Source organism: Homalodisca vitripennis, chromosome 3, assembly GCF_021130785.1.
Source record: "Homalodisca vitripennis isolate AUS2020 chromosome 3, UT_GWSS_2.1, whole genome shotgun sequence".
NCBI lineage: Eukaryota > Metazoa > Arthropoda > Insecta > Hemiptera > Cicadellidae > Homalodisca > Homalodisca vitripennis.
The window spans coordinates 107840439-107859646 of NC_060209.1; the positions used below are offsets into that span (position 1 = coordinate 107840439).

The 19208-nt window shown below is 31.6% G+C and overlaps 1 protein-coding gene across 3 annotated transcripts in view; it reads left to right on the forward strand.

Annotated features, from left to right (window-relative positions):
* LOC124357283 (LHFPL tetraspan subfamily member 6 protein-like) overlaps positions 1 to 19208 on the forward strand; it is a 69521-nt gene that overhangs the window by 22089 nt on the left and 28224 nt on the right. For all 3 annotated transcript variants that reach the window (XM_046808929.1, XM_046808930.1, XM_046808928.1), the window contains exons 2-3: positions 916 to 1027; positions 17352 to 17467. In XM_046808929.1, coding sequence (XP_046664885.1) covers positions 926 to 1027; positions 17352 to 17467 — 218 coding nt within the window. In that variant the 5' untranslated portion in view covers positions 916 to 925. The remainder of the gene's footprint in view (positions 1 to 915; positions 1028 to 17351; positions 17468 to 19208) is intronic.

Genomic DNA, 19208 nt, shown 5'->3' on the forward strand with positions numbered 1-19208 from the left:
GTTTAGTGTGTTAACAACAAAATGTCATAGAATAAAAAGTAATTTCTAATTTAATTATAACATATTACAGTCTGTTTAACGCTATTGGTCAATAAAATAATATAAATATGTATTTTATCCACCGGATTGTATGTCCAGTTTTAGATCCACAATAGATTTATTTAAAGTAGTCGTATGTAATATTAAACTACATACTACTTTCAACATTTTCCATAATAATTAATAAATTACTTTACTGAAATAAACAAGTGATGTTCGCGTCAACTGGTAAAGACGTAAAATTTCCCCATTATTTTCCAATGTATGCAACTGTGTGTAACAATCTATAGTATGAATCAAATAGGGGGATAGGGAGCCACGTATTCAAAGGAGCCTCTCGTCAGATACTTCACTCGACAGCACGCATTATATCGTGAGAAGCGTATCAAAACGTTTTTCTGAAGGAACAGTGGCCGCGTGTGCCTGTGCCAGAGTATCGTCTATATTTCACCGTCGGTACTCTTGCCTGTGTTGTGCCTGCAGTCTGGCAGCGGCCCAGGAACTCCGGGCCAGACGCCGCGCCGCGCCGCTCAGCACAGCACCGCGCTCACTTCCACTACATTCGTACATCACTACTCAGTGCGTTACCCCTGGCTCTCTCTATGTAGCAGTGCTCTCTGAGGAGGAGTTGTATCTTACTATTATCTTATCTCGTAGTCTGTTCAGTTTATCTTAATAAAGATTATGCATTCACTTCTTGGTATATAAGTCGGTTTTAGACTTACAATGGTTTGAAGTAAATTATTCAATGTTTGGTGTTAGTTAAGGGAGGTATAAGACTTTTGATTTGTAACGAGTTTTGTATCAACATTCTTGCGTAGTATTCGAACTTTATAACGTGTACATAAATTAAGCACACTGTTGATCTGTTGACAGAATCGTGAGGATGGCAACCACTCTGACAGGTGTGGGCTTCGTCTGGGCCTTCCTGTCTCTGGCAGCGGCCATCATGTGCTGCTCGGGGTTTTATCTTCCCTTCTGGATCCAGGTACAACAATCGAGTTTATTGAAAATAACTGCATAATATTTTATTCTAAGTGTAATATATCTGTTTTTAATAGTGAATCATTAAAAACAATACACATGTGGAAAAATTTTGTGGGTTTAATTAGTCACAATAAAAACTGTTTAGTTAATATTTGTATTAATCTAATTTTAAATGTTATTCTTTATCTTAATTTAAGTAAATGTATACTGGACCGCCTTTATTCAAACATTACAATGAAGTGCTTTATATTTTCTATCCGATTCAAATAAAGTACTAAAAATATAAACTTAAACTATTTATAATTGATTTTTATTGCGTTATTTTATTCAAAACCGACTTTTACCGTCAATGTTTGATGCTAATAAAGTTACACATTGCATACAAAACTAAAATCCTCCAGTTCATACTCGTTTCTTATAATGTACGTAAGTATTACATACCTACAGATCAACACAAACAAAGCATAGAACATATATGGTCATACAAGAATGTTGGTCATTAATTATCTACGATTATATCCTGAATCCTCGATACTGTATTGAAAATCACTTGATCATACATACGAGCATACATTACGTTTAGACAAAACTTTGCATTTCCTATTAGGTACCAATAATTTTATATTAATTGTAATTATAAACTAATAATCAAATTCGTCTGGTTAAGAATGTTCACAACCATGTGGATGTGTATCAAGTTTACGAATGTGCTGTTCCATAACTGTATGAGATGTCACTCTGTATATTACACCAAATGGACCGATGACGCCCTAGTGCTGCCTGATGGGGCTCTAGTGTCATGTGTGGTCTAGGCGGTTCACTCCATCACCGTACTTGTCCCATTATCTTTCCCTCCCCCTTCCGACCAATCAACTCCGATGAGGGAGCTTTCACGAGGAACAACAGGAAACCCATACTGACTTGTTGACGGGCAGCTTAAACCGAACGGTACTATTTTCAACCTAAATTATTGTTTAGAAAAATTCCTATAGTTAATTATACAGTTGCATTACAATAACCTTTTAACTTACCTCAAAGCGAAGATCTTTTATAGAGTTTTATAGAGTTTTTCACAAGAAATAAATATATTTTAGTTACAATTGTGGGGTATATCCTTACGTATTCTATTGTTTCAATAAAGTATACTTCATTATGAATTAAATTTATAATTATTTAGCCAAATATTGACCGGTCAAACTTAAATATTAAATAGTGTTACTCTTTACATGTAATGAATGTTGTACTACTGTTATTTTTAACATTTGAAATGTGTTTTATCTAATTATTCGTTAAAAAGTTACATAAATAGTTTATTTACTTTAACTTCAACGTCAGAGAAGTTTAAAATTTACTTAAATGAACGTTTAGCACAAAGTCTATAAGCAAAAAGAAACATGGTGTAATTGACGTTGTATCTATCTGCTGTCTACGAAAAATGGTAACTTTATATTATCTCATTATTAGTGTTGGATGATTACGCTTTAGCTTCTGTCAGGTTTTGTTGGGATCCTTCACTTAACACAATATTACACGTGAAGCGTATAATATCTTGAACCCTTCTACTACCCTCAAACTTCGACTCTTACCAAAAAACTAGTTTTTCTGAAGATTCATAGTTATTGTAGAGAAAATATACTGCATAACACAGAATTTTTTACTTGAGCAATATAAATTGGCTCAAACCCCTCTATACATAACGTTCAATGTGGGCTATTCAGAAAACTATGTTTGTCTAATACGTACTGTAAATAGTATTCCATTGTTGTAGAAGCGGTGGTCATTGATCTAGACTCAGTCCTTTGGTGTCAATGGGACATATAGTATTCAATAATATTATTATCTACAACTGTACAGACATGTCAAAGAAACGTGCTTGACCTTGTAATGGTTTCACAACTATAAACTGAAGAAATAAAAATTAAAGTTACTATATGAAAATACATGTATCATTCTCAGAACAAATCATCTGGTGAGAAGCTGATAAAAAAGAAGCCTGTCATAAACAAGGGACAGGAGAATAATGTACGGTCTCTTCACGCCCGAGCTGAGAGAGGTAGGGCTCACGGGTAGGAGCGGCCGCCCGCTGGAGAAATGCCAGATGTATGGGTAAGAGGAGGAGCGGGCGGAGATACGTTTTGGGTGATTTACAGACTGTATGCATCTCTTGCTCTGGCTCACCATCTCCTTGAGGTAGCATGCATTGAAACCGCGCAGCTTGTGTTTTGTGTGAGACGTATATTTTACGTGTATAAGTGTACTTATGTTACTCGACCAGCAAAACCTAACTATTTATATGCTGAAACATTATTTGAAACATTTCGTAAAGTTTTCAGATAATGCAGATTTCATTACAAGAAAAATATTATTTTGAATTTTGATTTATATAAAATCCTATACCAAAAATAGGGGTTAATAGACTCTCCGAAAGCCGACGTTATACGTTTTGTTAATTACGCCCTTTTATAAAAAACGGACAAGCACACTAAAAAAACAGTAGATTTCAATGTTAAGACCAACATAATCCTCATTGACTTTTAATCCAAACAAAGTTTTAATGGTTGCTCTTTTGAAGAGTGGGGAAGTCTTACAAACTACCTTAACAATTCAATAATTAAGTCCCGAGGTTTTAGCATTAGTTAAGTCATTAATTTAAACTCTTTACAAAATCATGTATTAAATATGTCATCCTGCCTGTGACTACTTTGAATCATGTGTCACCCACACTGTACTCAAATACTGCCTAGTAACGAGTGAAGCTGCACATAATATAGTTTTATTCGTATACTAGTAAGTATAACACCGTTAAGAGTTTTGTTTATGTATTTTCCACTTATCAACTCTTCATATAACAGTTTTTGTTTGGAGGTTATCGCAGAAAATGTTTATGATATTACTGATAGAAAAATGAGACTGATCATTTGTATCTATATTATATACAAAAAATATTATATTATATTAATATTGGCTGATTTTACTAGGCCAAGAAAAACGTATGCATTTTTTAATCCATTTAGTCTTTGTTGTTAGCGATCCACACTAAATTATGATAAAATTATACATCTAAGTTATCGAGTCTTCCTCTCTGGATACGTATTTATTTTGCGTAGAAAATAATAATTTGTTCTTATTTAGAGAAATAATTTTATAAAAAGATTGTGTCGGCCGACAGACATCTAAGACTGTAGATGTACCAGTATATCATGGTGTTCCCAGAGAGCACTGAACTATTTGATAGATGTATTGTAAGATTGGATGTTTTACTAATATTTGGTGTCTAACATTTTTATATGCTTTTTCATCGCTTGTGTTGGGAGTTAAGAGGGAAGAGGTATAAAAGGTAGATTCTATGAAGTAGATATACGAATAACGTGGTAAATATATACCTGAATTGAGACAGTTTAGATATTTCTCGGTTGAGTTACACAACGTTGAACAAAGTATATTGATGCTAGATTCTATTTTCTATAAGTTGTTTAATTTTATTTAGGTTACATTTTAAAATGATAACACACTCTAAATGGAATACTCAATACGCTTTTCTCAAATACTGTTATATTTTATAGAATACCAAATGGGAATAAGTCAGTTTAGCAAACGAGCAAAGCCCAAAGAAAGATATGTCGGTTGTCGTAACTCTGAAATATATGTTCTATTTATGCCACCGTTATAAAAACAGGCATCAGACACGTTTAACCAACTATTAACTTTAAATTTTTCACTAATGCTCAATCAAGTTGCGATTCTTAATGTCTAAATATGGTAGCACTTTATACAAAATTGGCCCTCTCCGTTAAATTTTTAGATTCCATTGTAGTTTTAAATTATAGCATATATTATACAACAGTATTTAAAACTCAATTAATAGTAATATTTTTAAACTGCATCGTCTTTCTTAAAGAAATATACTGAAATTCTGTTAGATTTTTATATGCATTGATTTGTTGAAAACCTCCACGCAATGCAGGCAAAGGTGTGTTTGTGTAAATGTTATACACGATAATTAAATTTTCCACTATCAATATTTCATTCAGGACTAATATTTGTATTTGAATAAACAATTATTAGACCTTCCACTGTCAATTCTGGACCATTTGTATACAGTTGTGTGTTTAACCCTGCTCTTTGTGTAAAATACGTGACATTACCGCCATTACTAACTACAAGCTCGTAGTAAGTTAAATATAGCAGTATCAGGAAGCCCTAACAGTCGGTCCGTCAGCTGTGCTCTGTTGAGTTTCACAGTGCGCTGGTTCCTCTCTCTGCTCTATAAATAATTTAAACTATCTCGGGACTTCCGTTTATATTTCACCTCCAATTATGTCCCTACTTCCACTAAAAACTTAACACCTGGCAATACAATTATTCAAAGTGAAACTCCACTGAATAATTTCATTAATATCAAACAGAGTTTGCATATTTTGGATTTTGTAAGACAGTTATTACACATACATATATATCACCTACCATTGTCATTTCGAATTACACAATTTTATAATTGTAGCAGAATCTCCATTTTAGTATTATTTATACATTAAGACAATTTAGATGTACTTAATTTTGTTGCAACTAAGAATTTGACAACTGTATCTGTTAAATTATCACACATTAGTAACAGTGGGAATTAAATATTCATTTTTGTTATTAAAATGTGTATTCTATGTGTATCTAAATCACATTTCCTATGAAAACTAATCTTAAGAAGTACATTGAAAGCAATTAAAAACTACTTTTCGGAATATTACTGCAAATAAATTGCACCATAAATGTCAAGATTAGCTCTATATGCTGTTATGGATGGGACATTAGCGCAATGTGACACAGTGATTTTATGGGTCCATCCTTTGATATAAGCTCATTACAATTAAATATGACCAGGCGAAGCAATGCCCTATGACAATGACTAGTTTAGACATATATTTATTGGCGAACTTATACAAAATTTGGTATGAATATTCTATGGATTTTTACAGCTCAATTAACATGCATTTGGATTCATATTGGAGTGTTAACGTATAAAACCTTTTTTTATATTTTGGTATAGACATGAGCTTATTTCAATCATACTTTTAAACACATCTGTCACGAATCTAGAATAACATAGGCCTACTGGTTCGTATACAAAACGTAGTAGTGAATGTATCTTAACCTGGTGCTCTATATTTCACCCCAACAACTTTGACCTTAGGTGGCGTGGCTTCAAAGAGCGTGTTACGTTTCACACAAAGAATAAGTTATTTTAAATTCTAGTTTTATCTTTATATAAGGTAGAGTTCAATATCCAATAAATCAATATATTCCTAATCATCTTATTACATTTTCTTGTTCGCGTAAAAGTATTATTTTTAAAATGATAAAAAGTCCCATTGCCTATAAAAACATTGTAAACTGGATGAAACTTTAAACAATAATTTAAAGTAGATTTGAATTAAACTTTAGTTGTTGTAGCTGCACATAAAAACTTATATTAAAGCTGATAAATATCTCAAAGAAGATGTGTTAGTCTTGGTGGCTGTGGACCAAGTTTGCTGGCATCTACACAAGGCTCTGAAGACATTGGAGAACTTCCAATACCAAGTACTGTACGTCTTCTTGATTGAAGCCATTCTATTACCATTATTATTTTGCAAGTTTCCTTAAGACTCTATTCTCGGTAAACATATTTTGAAATGGATGTTTAATGTATAAAGCCACATTATAAAGCTAAGTGTAAATTAACACGAATAACTAAACTAAACAAATTGTAAATACTCAATTTAGCATGATTGGGATTATTTTAATATTCCGAAAAGTAAAATTAATACTAAAAACTTAACGCCTGGCAATACAATTATTCAAAGTGAAAACTCCACTGAATAATTTCATTAATATCAAACAGAGTTTGCATATTTTGGATTTTGTAAGACAGTTATTACACATACATATATGTCACCTACCATTGTCATTTCGAATTACACAATTGTATAATTAAATTTAATTAGGGGAATTAAAATTACTTGAAACTGAAACAAGAAACTAGAACAAAATTTTTAATGAAATTATATATATATATATATATATATATATATATATATATATATAAATTGTAATTTTTGGGGTTTCTCAATAAAAAATAAATAAAATAAAAGAATGTTGCCACTGGTTAACAAATTAGTTTAATTTACATCAATACTTTAAACTTTTTGTTTATTTAAGTTTAAGATAATATTTATTTCAATTACATAAACATATCAGGTACTTACACGTTATACAGACTACTCATAAATGCACTAGTTTTTCTTACGTTTTTTGGAAGGAATATTGAAAAATGATTAATAATATTCTCTTTTGTAGTTGTATAGTTGTTATTACTATTGTCAGTTTCTACATCAAAGAGCAAAGGTCAAAAGGGCGTCCAGTCACATGTCGCGCGGCAATCGGTTTGATCTGGATAATTGATTGGTCCATGGGTAGGGTAGAACATAGACTACATATTAGTCTCATGTAGTCTTTGGGGTTGAGTATGTGCGCTACAGTCACCTATTTATGTTAGTTAAGTGTTACGTTTTTTCTCTCAATACATATTTGCCCTTGGATGTATTTGGGATACGAATATCACTATTAAAGGTGTGAAAATTTCCAGGTAGTTAAGCTTTTGTATTTTTAGCAGTTGGCTTACTTTGGAGTATAAATTATATTCAGGAACTGGGATTTTTCTTGCTTATATCGGTTGGTTCTTGGATAAGACACTTTGCTCTAGGATATGGTAATCATGTGCATGGTAGTCAGATGGGTTATTCTTTGTTTTCAATGCCGATATATTTGCCCTGGCTAGGATAGGTTTAAGATAAGTATATTTCAAGTTCATATATGGGGTGAATAGGTAAAAATGAAGATATAGTAGGATAATCTACAGGCTGTGCAATGGTTAGACAGCTTTTCGATAGTTTTTAACATAACTTACTCAGGTTGGTTTAATGTACGAATACCATTAAATTTGTAGTCAATATCAGGTACATATAATTAGGTAGTTAAGTATTTTTGTACATAATCTAAAAAAAGGTCCATAATTATTAGTTACAGTTTTCAAGTTTTCATCGGTTCTAACTTTAAGAAGTTCGAGTAAAAAGCTTTGATGTTTTATTACTCTCTTCGATTTCATACTAACGTGCGTTTTACATAGACACATTATTTTGAATACTCCGCAGTAGAGTAGGCTCATACTTATTTCAAATCAGGAAAAACTTAGAAGAGATAAACTGTGGAATAATACGCTTTAACACAATACATCCAAGTTGTCTCCACATGGAGAGAAATATTTCAACAAGCTCGTCACCACCAGATGACACAATTGCAAGGTTGTTATTTGCAGCAACCCAACCGCTAACGGCCCGTGGTTGTTTTGTCTCGCCTCTCTATAAATATTCCACACCCTCCCTTCGCCCGTTGTCGTTCTCGCATTCTGTCATGTATTTTTGGAGCCGTGGTGGATAGTATAATTTTAGCCGCTATTGTTTTACTCGTTTCGGTACACTCAAATCAGAATGGGTCATCGACCACAGAATATATCATAGCAAGCTTCAACTGCTTGTGTGCTACTTAAAAATATTGGTAGGGTGACAAAACTTTACATGCGTTAAGCCAAAATGGGTGTTTGGTATACAATATAGTGAGTACATGCCGCACCATATAATATTCATGTGGATGGATCACATTCCATTACAAACATTTAGTTTGTTTATAATTATTTAATTATTAATTTACGTGGAAAGTTCTAAAAATTGTGACGTAGAATATACACTGGGAATATTTCATTAGTCAGACAAAATGTGCAAAAAATTATACCCAATACTGTATTATATATCACTTTAAATCCCGTACGTTAGAAGAGAAGTACTTTTCATCTGGCTGTCATCTCGACACACATCAAACTGAAAATTATTATTACCTTTAACCCTAACGATACAACGCTGATAGGTTGAAGGACTTTTGGTTATGCCATAGTCAATAAAGTTAGTGGCCTGTGTAATATTGTATGCTGAAAAGATTAAATGAAAATAAAATATTTAAAAACTGGAAGTTTCAATATTAATATCAGGCGAGAGTGTAAGTACTTGAGATTAATCAAACTGATTATATAAACAAAACCACGATTACAAACTTGCATCTCCTGTTTTTTGGCTCTCTGATATATACATAACATACGTAAAGGATTAAATTTTCAAAGATTATTATATGTTGAAACAGATTATAGGCATCCCAGTATTTTTATAAATCATTTTTGCAACATAGTACCTCATACCCTAGATAATGTTGTTACGTAATTATGTACGATCGAATATATTATTATAGATTGGAGCTCACATAGAAAAAGACTTTTCTCAAATTAAAACAAAATTAAAATGATTGAAAGAATAGAAAGTGTGAAATAAAAATAAGTAAGTTATGTTATAAACTATGGTACGAGAAATTTGTGCCCACAAAAATGACCCGTTATAACTGAATTAACCCAACACATGAGACAAGTGAAGCAATTACAATAACCCACGCAGATCCTGCAGCATGTTGTTCATAGTCTAAAGTTAATCTAGCCACCTTTGAGACTGAATAGGCGTAATTTTCTAAGCAATCTTAACGAGAACTAACCAATAGACACTCTTCCTGCATCATATTACGCACGATAGCAAAACGATATTTTAATCTGAACTAGTTCTTTTCCGGTATATTTATCCTCAACTACATGTTAATTTTATGGACTGCTAACCATATTATTGTATTCAGTTTGTTAAAACAATTTTTTGTTAATTTTTTCTCTGCCATCGTTGTAGTTGTTAATAATAAGGCCAAAACGAACTCTAACACTCGGGAAAATCCCACATGACATACACCATTATAAACGCAGTGTTACTTACACAAAAACGAAGCTTAGTGTGAAATTTCCAGCCTTTTGGTGAGTTCGCTTTTATACTGACTGTCCAGTCGGCCAGAATTACATTTTCTAGCCCTTCGAGTAATATACTTCGCTAGCACTCAGCCAGTAAAGATGGTCACATTTGAAACATTGATGTAACATCAGCAGGTCTGGGTTTCTCTTCTCGAAGGTGGTTTATTTCGTAAATTTCCCAGCAATACTCAATTCTGCAACTGAAATTAATGTGGATATTGGAGTTACAATAACGGGCAAGTTTGTACTAACAGTATTGAGCTTGCTGTCTAACTCTAGTTGGCTTTGCCCACACCATTAGTCCAACATTGATTGATCGTTTTCGTTAAGGTGCGTTGATTCATATAACTAATTCCTTATAATGCCATGTATTCTGTTAACTTCAGCAAACAAATTCGACTTCATGTGTACAGTCATACTAAAATTATTATAGCATTGAATATATGTTAACAGATTAGAAACTTGGCTAATAAGCATCTTTATTAGATAGTTTTAATTTATTGATCTAGGGAGTTAGAGATCTTCAATTTTAAAATTGCATAATGTGTCCAAAATCACTAGGAACAAAAGTGGTTTAATAATGTAATTTTTGAAACGTAGTTTTTTATATGGAGCTATAAGTATATTAATAGTGTATTATAAACCACATATGCTAATTGTGTGGCTTACCACAACTTACAACTTCCTTTACAACATTTTTCATTGTTGTAAAGGCCACCATAATTTTGTAGAGTTATATATAGTTTGAAGGGACCGAGAAACAAATGGTATAAATGTACTTTACTAAATTTTACTTGGATAGATGTAGACTACGAATTTATTAACATGTCATTGTATACAATCCAGTATTTAGCTGCAATCGATACGAAAATGTGGAATCCAATCGTATAAATACTATATAAATGTATACAGCTCAATATTTGTACAAGTGAAAAATTTTAAACATTATGACGTGTTGAAATCCAATAAAACAATTTATAGTTTGAGGAAAGACGTAACGAAAATTCAAAGGAATGTCATTCTGAGGCTGTTTATTACCAACAAATGCCCGTAGTTTCGGACAATTCAATTTCAATGCAACATTCCCTGTAATTAGATTGATTAACACTTCCCACAATTTAAATATTTTAGACAAACGTGAAGGAACTCCAAAGTGAAATGTCATAGTTTTCCTACTGAAAGTATTTATGATGCAATTCTATAGGTTCCTATAATATTTTTGAAAAGAGATTAGTCATATATCACAAATCAGTTATAAAATTTTTAGCGTTAATGATTGAGGGAATTCTTCTTTTAGGTTTTACGCTTTTAAGAACATTTCTGATTAAAAGTAATTATATTTAAGACGGAAAATTGGAGTTCGCTACTTTCCCCCGATATTATTCTAAATGTTGTATAGATATAGATATAGTTATTTTAAATTAAATGGACATTAATATTACTAACATATTAAAATACTTCAATTATGCCAGTTATCTTCCATCACTACGATGGACTCCTTAGACCTATTAGAAATAAAATATTTCAGTGATCAATAAATACAGATTTATTTTCTATTTAAACCGTTTGGTTTTTTATACGATTATAACCGTTTGGTTTTTTTTAAACTATATTGTACGATTACAGCATTCTCTAAATGTATAAAATCTAAATTAAATCATAAATGAAAAGTTACTTTTAGGTTGAGGCAATATTTATTTATATATTATAAATATTACACGTAGCATATATCCTGCACTAAGAAGCCCTTTAGAGTTGAAATGTGTCTACTTCAGAGGGTGTATTCCATTTCGGATAAATGAATAGTATGGAGAGGGGTTATTGCTGAATCTTTTCACTGTCAAACGGCTTTTGAGATAATTTATGGACAAACCTACGTATACATTTAATCGCAGATGTGAACTTTACAAACTGGTCGGATTTACTTCAAATTTTAACAATTAGTATAATGTCGTGAAAGGAAATTTATATCTAATTTGAGGGCCACCCTGCTTGCTGCCTTTTTTGCATCAGCAGTATTCGTTTTTTGAAAGAATAAATATTTCTTAACCTTATAAAGTAAAGGAAATGTTTTTGCTTCCAAATACGTGTTCGCTATATCATACTATTTTCTTTATCCAGACTAGATATTAAATCAGTATCGTATACATCATAACTGAAAACTGATGCGATCTCCCATCGACGATTTTGTGTAATAAAAATTGCATAGTGCCTGTTGTATTGCTTTTTGGTTCCATTTGCTACAATCATTGACTCATGCCATTCGCTTGTTTCTTCAAATTGTAGTCTTGGAAAATAGTTTGTTGAATGTCTGTAACTCAACTAAACTAACGTGAACTATCAATTAACATCAATATTAATGAATTGTGTGATGGTACATGTTAGTGTGAAGTTTGTCTGGAAGAATTACATCATCATTATATCAATGCTAAAACTGAATGGAACGTCGATAATTTCTAAACTAACGAAAGTTATTGTCAAAATGTGCAGGCTAGTGTGAAGTTGGCCTGCAAGAGTTTCGTCATCAATATCTGTTACCTGAAATCCAAACAAACATTCTTACTGTGTAATATAATCTAAACTAAGAAATAATAGTATAATTAAAAGTGCAGATCAGTATGTTCAGGAAACTGTTTAAAATTTGAATAGAAAGATACAGCAAACCAATTTTATCCGTTATAATTTAATTTGTATTTTATTGTATTGTAACTAATTTGTTTTTTGGAAATATACATTTTTATTTTAATGTATATAACCATATTTTATTTAGGTCGTCTATCTCAAATTCATGTAATTCGTTCACACAAATACACAACTAAATTACAACAAAACTACGGCGACGTGTCATTTATTTCTTCAAAGTGAAAAAGTAACAATGAGGAGAGTTGAGCCAGTAAAGTTTTAAATTTAGACAAGTAATTCCACAGAGTACACTGTAAGAACCAAAGTTCAGTTAAGAGTTGTTATGGTCTGTAAATCAAGATCCGAGATTCGCAAAGATCATTACTGGGTCCAATGGTTCTTGGCCAGGTTCCAAAACCGTATTGTTTCTTGTACAACCATATTTATTTGGAGCCAGAAAGTCTGAGCGAGTTGTTTCTTCCATTCTGACTGGCATTCATAGAGAGTGCCCAACCATGTCTACATTAGTTTAATAATTTTAAATTTTTTTGCTTCATTTCAGATTCAAATTATACCGCCCCATAGCTGTTATTTCATCTCAAAAATAAATAAATAAACTAAATAACAATATATTGTCAAGGCCTTTTAAAAAAATCTGTCAAATACATTATTGATCTATTCTACTCAGAAAAAGTGAATAATCAATAAAACACAAATAGCTGATTTTAAGATTCTCATCCTTAAAGCCTACAACTACACCTTTCAAAGATTATTTGGGATAAATAACCTATTAACACGTTTCATGTCAATATATCACTTGAAATAAGCTATGAATTCTCTAAAAAACGTGTGAATAATCGACGTAGGACCCGTGAGATACAAAAATACCAATGATTAATAGGGTGGAAAATAAATTATAATGTGCATGTCTATATCAACTAATGCTTTACACGTATTTCGATAATTTTAATGCTAAATCGCACCTCCATAAATTTAGCACCACTAAGCTGAACTGGTTAAATACTATATTGTATTTATGAGAACCACTTATAGCTTCAACTGCTGTCACAAAGTAAATTAGGCTAAATCAGAGCGATGATCTCTGTATTTGAAATTCCCTTTTTGTGATATTGATGGAAATTAGGCACACTTAAGAAGTCTAAATTTAGTTACATCGCAGTGTTACGCTTTATCTCAGCCGAGAATTTTCAGAATAGCTGTAAGAATACATAGAAATATAGAAATAGACAGATAATCTCACATACATACTTGAAGAAATTTGTTTATTCGTTTTATATGTTTGGTTATGGGCTATGAAGTACTCGGTGCACATATTGAGCTTAAATAATGGCATTGAAAGTTGGAATAACATACTTGTGTGTGATAAATAAATGTCCTTTAACAATCCAACGTCGCGAGAAAATGTTGCTTTATTCTAATTCCTATTTCTGGTTACAAAAATGTGAGTTGCAAAGTGACGTTGAAAATGTTTACTTTGTACATGCCTCATGTATATGATAAATTGAGATCTCTTGTCGATATGTAGCTATTTTAAGTACACAATAAGCTAATATCTCTTACCTATCTACAGTTTTTTGTAATGCGATATATGAGATATCTTATGAATCTACACTTTCTTTGATTATGAAAGAAATTAAGATCTGTTATCGATCTGTATGTACTTCTGTTAGCTATGAGATCTTTTATCAATCTGCACATTTTTTTGTTAGGTGATAAGTAAAATATCAAGAAACTTTATTTGCTTTCTTTGGTAGATATATTGAGATATCGTATAAATCTGTACATGATTCGCTAACTCGATTTTATATATATATATATTTCTTATGGAACTGAATTGTGTTGGTTAGAAAATACATTGAGATAACTTACCAATCTGTATGTGCTTTGGTTAGGCAATTCTTTTAATAATATCTATAAACTTCGGTTAGGCATGTAATGTATGCATGAATACAAAGTTGGTGATCCATTAAATTGTGTAAGTCTGGGCAAGCTATAACTAATTGGTGGATTACAATATAGGTAAAATTGTGTGATACTCTTTCCGGTAAAATATTTTAATGTAAAATAACACCCAATATCAATTTATGGGTAGATATTTTGAAAGGCCTGGTTGCTCAACTTTCAGACGACCTATTGTAAAGTTCTGCTTTAAGTCCTTTATAACGAAGCAACACCAACCCACGATGCTGAAGCTGCAGTTGTTTAAATCATGTTTTCCTTACATAAAATACAATGGTGAGCTTTTTACAGTTTAATCTAAATACATTGCTAGAGGGATTAATTTAAATAATCTGTGAGGAAATGCGTTTACAATGAAATAAGCTTTCATAATATTATCACAAGTTTTATTCAAAGCTCCACACTTACTTGGCCAAGTTGTTTGAAATTTAGTTAAACCTTATATATTTTTGCATATTTAGAAATTCTTTGTCCTAAGACATTCGAATCTTTATGTGTACACATTTCTTAATAATATCGAAAACACATCTCAGGCCATAGTCACAACAAAGGGCCTAAGACATAAACGGGTTAGAAAAAAAAGTAAATTTTGAAAGTGGAAAAAAAACAAGCTGACTCAAGGTGAAGAAATGTGGGAATCGTTTTTGGCGGGTGAATTATGACTTCATACATCGATAACTAGGTCGGGAACAATATATGGTCGCTTTCATCCAATGATATGTGGCAATATTATCTCTCTTGCAGTTTGTGAAGGAAAGATATTGATGATAAATGATTTACTGGTTCACATTGTATAGTTGCAAATACGATTTATTTTAAGATTTTTATGTTTAATTCTGTATAAAATTTGATTTGTTCTATTTAAGTACATGGTTCATCATTGCTTAACAATTATGTATTTAATAAAGTCCACATAACCTTTAAGATTAAAACAATTTGAAACTCAATCATAACAATTGAATTACAGTGTATTGTTTTAGTTGGCAGACGTCTTGGTACACATATCAGAGCATCTGATCTTTCAGATGACTTTACTCGTATAAATAGCCAGTTTCCGGTCGGGCGATATTAATTATGGATCAAATGGTTCACGCAATGTTGACGATTTTTATACCATTAGTTTCTTTTCAAAGTATAGTTCAGAGAACATTTAATTTTCTTATTTGCACTATGTAGATAAGCAATTATATAATTTCATCTCGTTAAATTGAGGAATCTGATTGTTTTTTTGACATTAGCAATTGTATTTTAGAGCATATTAAGTATATAATTCAATGGCAATTAAAAATTTTCATAAGAAAAGAAATACAAAATATGGAAACATACATTTTGAATAGCAGGAACGTTTAAATATTTTAAACGTGAGATATGGAACAGAAACATACAGATCTATTATAATACTACATAAATGTGCCTGTACTCATCAGATACGAGTAAATTAGGGACCAGAAAGTATGATTTTATAATAGTATTATCTGCCCATCCCATTATTTATCTGTCGACGATATAAATCTTGATAGAAAGATCCTACAGATATAGTATTTTGAATATATCTTTTTCTTGGCTAGGAAGAATGTAGATTTTTGTTTCAAATGCTAAAGGGTACAACATAATTTATTTCGGAGTTGACAAGAGAACCCATACCCGTCAACTTGTGTTTCCCAATGGGGAACACTACATAGCTAGTGTGTTGTACGAAAATGTTTTACACCAAATTTCATTGATCTCTTCTCTTACAAAATTTAGAAACTTTTTCTGTAATGTCTCCTCGTATATCATAGGTTGCAAATAATGTTCATAGATTACCATTCGTGGGTTCAGCAATAGCTGTTCACATAAAGAAACCTCCACGCACTTTGGGAATTTGCCAACCACGCAAAGTAACATTTTATGAGACTCAAGCGCCTGCATGGTCCGTGAGAATCCTGTGCCAATATTTAAAAGTAAAAGTCTAAGTATGGTGGGTTTCTCACCGCATACTTCCTTCAACTTGACGTTTTTATAACAACATTTTCAAATCTATTGACCGTTTTGTATACTACTACTTAAAACTTATTCGTCTGCTCTCTTAAAATCTTGCCTGATATCAATAATCTCGGAAGGACATGCATTATTGTAAAATGACCTGGGAATTCTAATAAACTTTTTAGTTTTTTTTTTTAAATATACATCGTAGGTCTAACCATTACTTTTGTAAACTTTGTATGGCTGCCATCTTGAAATCCTAGGAGATTATGAAAGAATAAAAGTTTGCTTTGAGTTAATATTGTCACTGTACTAAGTTTAGTTAGGTTATATACAAAATTAACGGGCTATTATGTTCACAAACTTGCGTTATACTACATTTTACAACATTGTGGTTTTGGATTCTGGTGGATATGATCGCGGAAAATAAAAAACTCTAGACAGTTACGTAATTAGGGTTATTGTTTATAGATGTTTATAAAATTCACCTAGAAACAAAAACAGACTGCACCATATGTGGTCACGCCAGAAGCACCATTATACGACAACAAAGGAAAGCACATAATTCAAACAAAACAGTCAAAATTGTACCTCTAGCGAAGAAAACTATTAGTTTATAAATATATTTTAAAAATATTTTAGATTATTATTATTGTAGTTAAACAGCGTAATATACACATACTGAACAAATAAGTTCTTATAATAATATTAATTATTTTATTGGTAAGTAAAATAAGTAATATTTAATTGTAATGTCGCCTGAATATGAGAAACATCGAGATATTGTATCGAAAGCATTAGAATTACTACTTATTTGATTATGCATATGTTTTTCTAGGGTAAACTGATGGGAAAGGTGGACGCGTACTTCAGTTCCTTCAGGAGGTGTAACTACCCACGGGTGACGTCACAGGGTTCAGTAGAGATCGTCATGGAGTGCGGTCGCTATTCAAGGTAAAAATAGTTTTAAATAGCTAATAGAGTGGTAGTTTCTGAAAAAGAGGAGGTAAACTGTTTACCTAGTCAGGATATATCTGTTGGAGACGCTGAAGATAAAAGTGCTAGAGTATTTTTTTGTCTTTTACTTTTTACTGCAAATTTTATTTGACATACGGTGGTTATATGTCTGATTATGGTAATATATCTCTATAACTGAGGGTGCAATATTGGTTGCCTCTTTAAAAATATTACTAGTCAATAGAATGAAACCGATACTAAAGCAATAAAACGAAATAAAACAGCAATAATCATGGTGACTTATTAATATTATCAGTTAATTAAGCTTTATAAGGAACAGCATTCTTATACAGAGTGTTTCAGACTACCGGTATCAAATGTTTATTGCTGAAACGTTTAACTACACAAATTTAGTTTAAACGTATTCCCAAATAAATCAACACTAGAAAATGTATTTAAAATTATTTCTTTTAAATAATGATTTCATTTCATTAATGATTTCTTTAACAATTTAGGTTGTCCTAAAATCAAAGAGTGATATTCTAAAAATAATTTACATGCAAACACACGTAATTTATTACATTATTTTAAAGGTCTGTGTATCCTAAATATTTTGGCTAAGAAAATCTATAAACTATCGTTATTAGTTTCAAAATAAATGCTTAAACTGTGAAAAAATAGGAGTTGAATTTTTAAATTGCCCACTAACCCACTGCAAAACTAACCCACACAAAAATTACGTTTTCGATAATTCATGACACAAGCTTCAAAATATTAAAACGCATGTCCGCATTTTTCTCAAAATTGTCCTACCACTTTAGAGTTAGAATTTTTTCTCACATTAAACGCTAACACAAGATATTAATTAAATTTGTATGGAGTTTTTTGTACATCAAATTAAAGTCGGTAAAAACTAAACAACTTTCCCGTCATTTCTTTTCTATATATAAACATTATATAAATGTAACAAATAACCTGTATTTTTAGCATAGTAGTAACGTAAGAGTCAAGAATATTAACAACGTTGGAAAATTTATGAAAGCATTGATTTAAAGTAAACTCCATATGTACGCAATATGGAATACATTTTAATTAAAAATATTCCTTCAGCCATTTTGAGGCACCAAGCTGATAGTTTCAGATAAATTTCAGATGTTTGAAAGTAGACATATACCGGAAGTAAGGCAAATACCCTAAAGTGTCCAGGTAACCAGGTTCAGCGGTCCTTGTCTAATTTCTCAGGTATGCTGCATGAATATATTAATTAACTTAAATACGAGTAAAAGAGGAATATAGCGCCTAGGTGGAATAATAATTGCATGTTTTTAATAATCAGTATATATCATGAGAATCCAGTGTCAGGCTTTTAAATAGTAGGCCTTGTGTATGGCTTTAAGGAGTATATTGGTCTATTTTGTGGGAATTTAAAAACCAAGTTCATAATCTGCAACATAATTCTAAAAATCTAGTGAGTCAAAACATCTTGTTTAAAGAAATGAAGGTGGATATTTTTACACAGGTATTGTAAGTCTATTGTATCCTATAGTTACCACCTTGTATTCGGGACAGTCAACAACCTATAAGTTGATATTACCGGTAAAGCGCTTCTAAGAAACATAAGGTTTTAAATGCGCTACTAGATCCTAGATCCTAGTCGTACTTAACGCCTGGGACTGGGTTCTATATATGGTCATACACTCTCCAAATACTGTATTATATTAAAACACAATTTTAATCA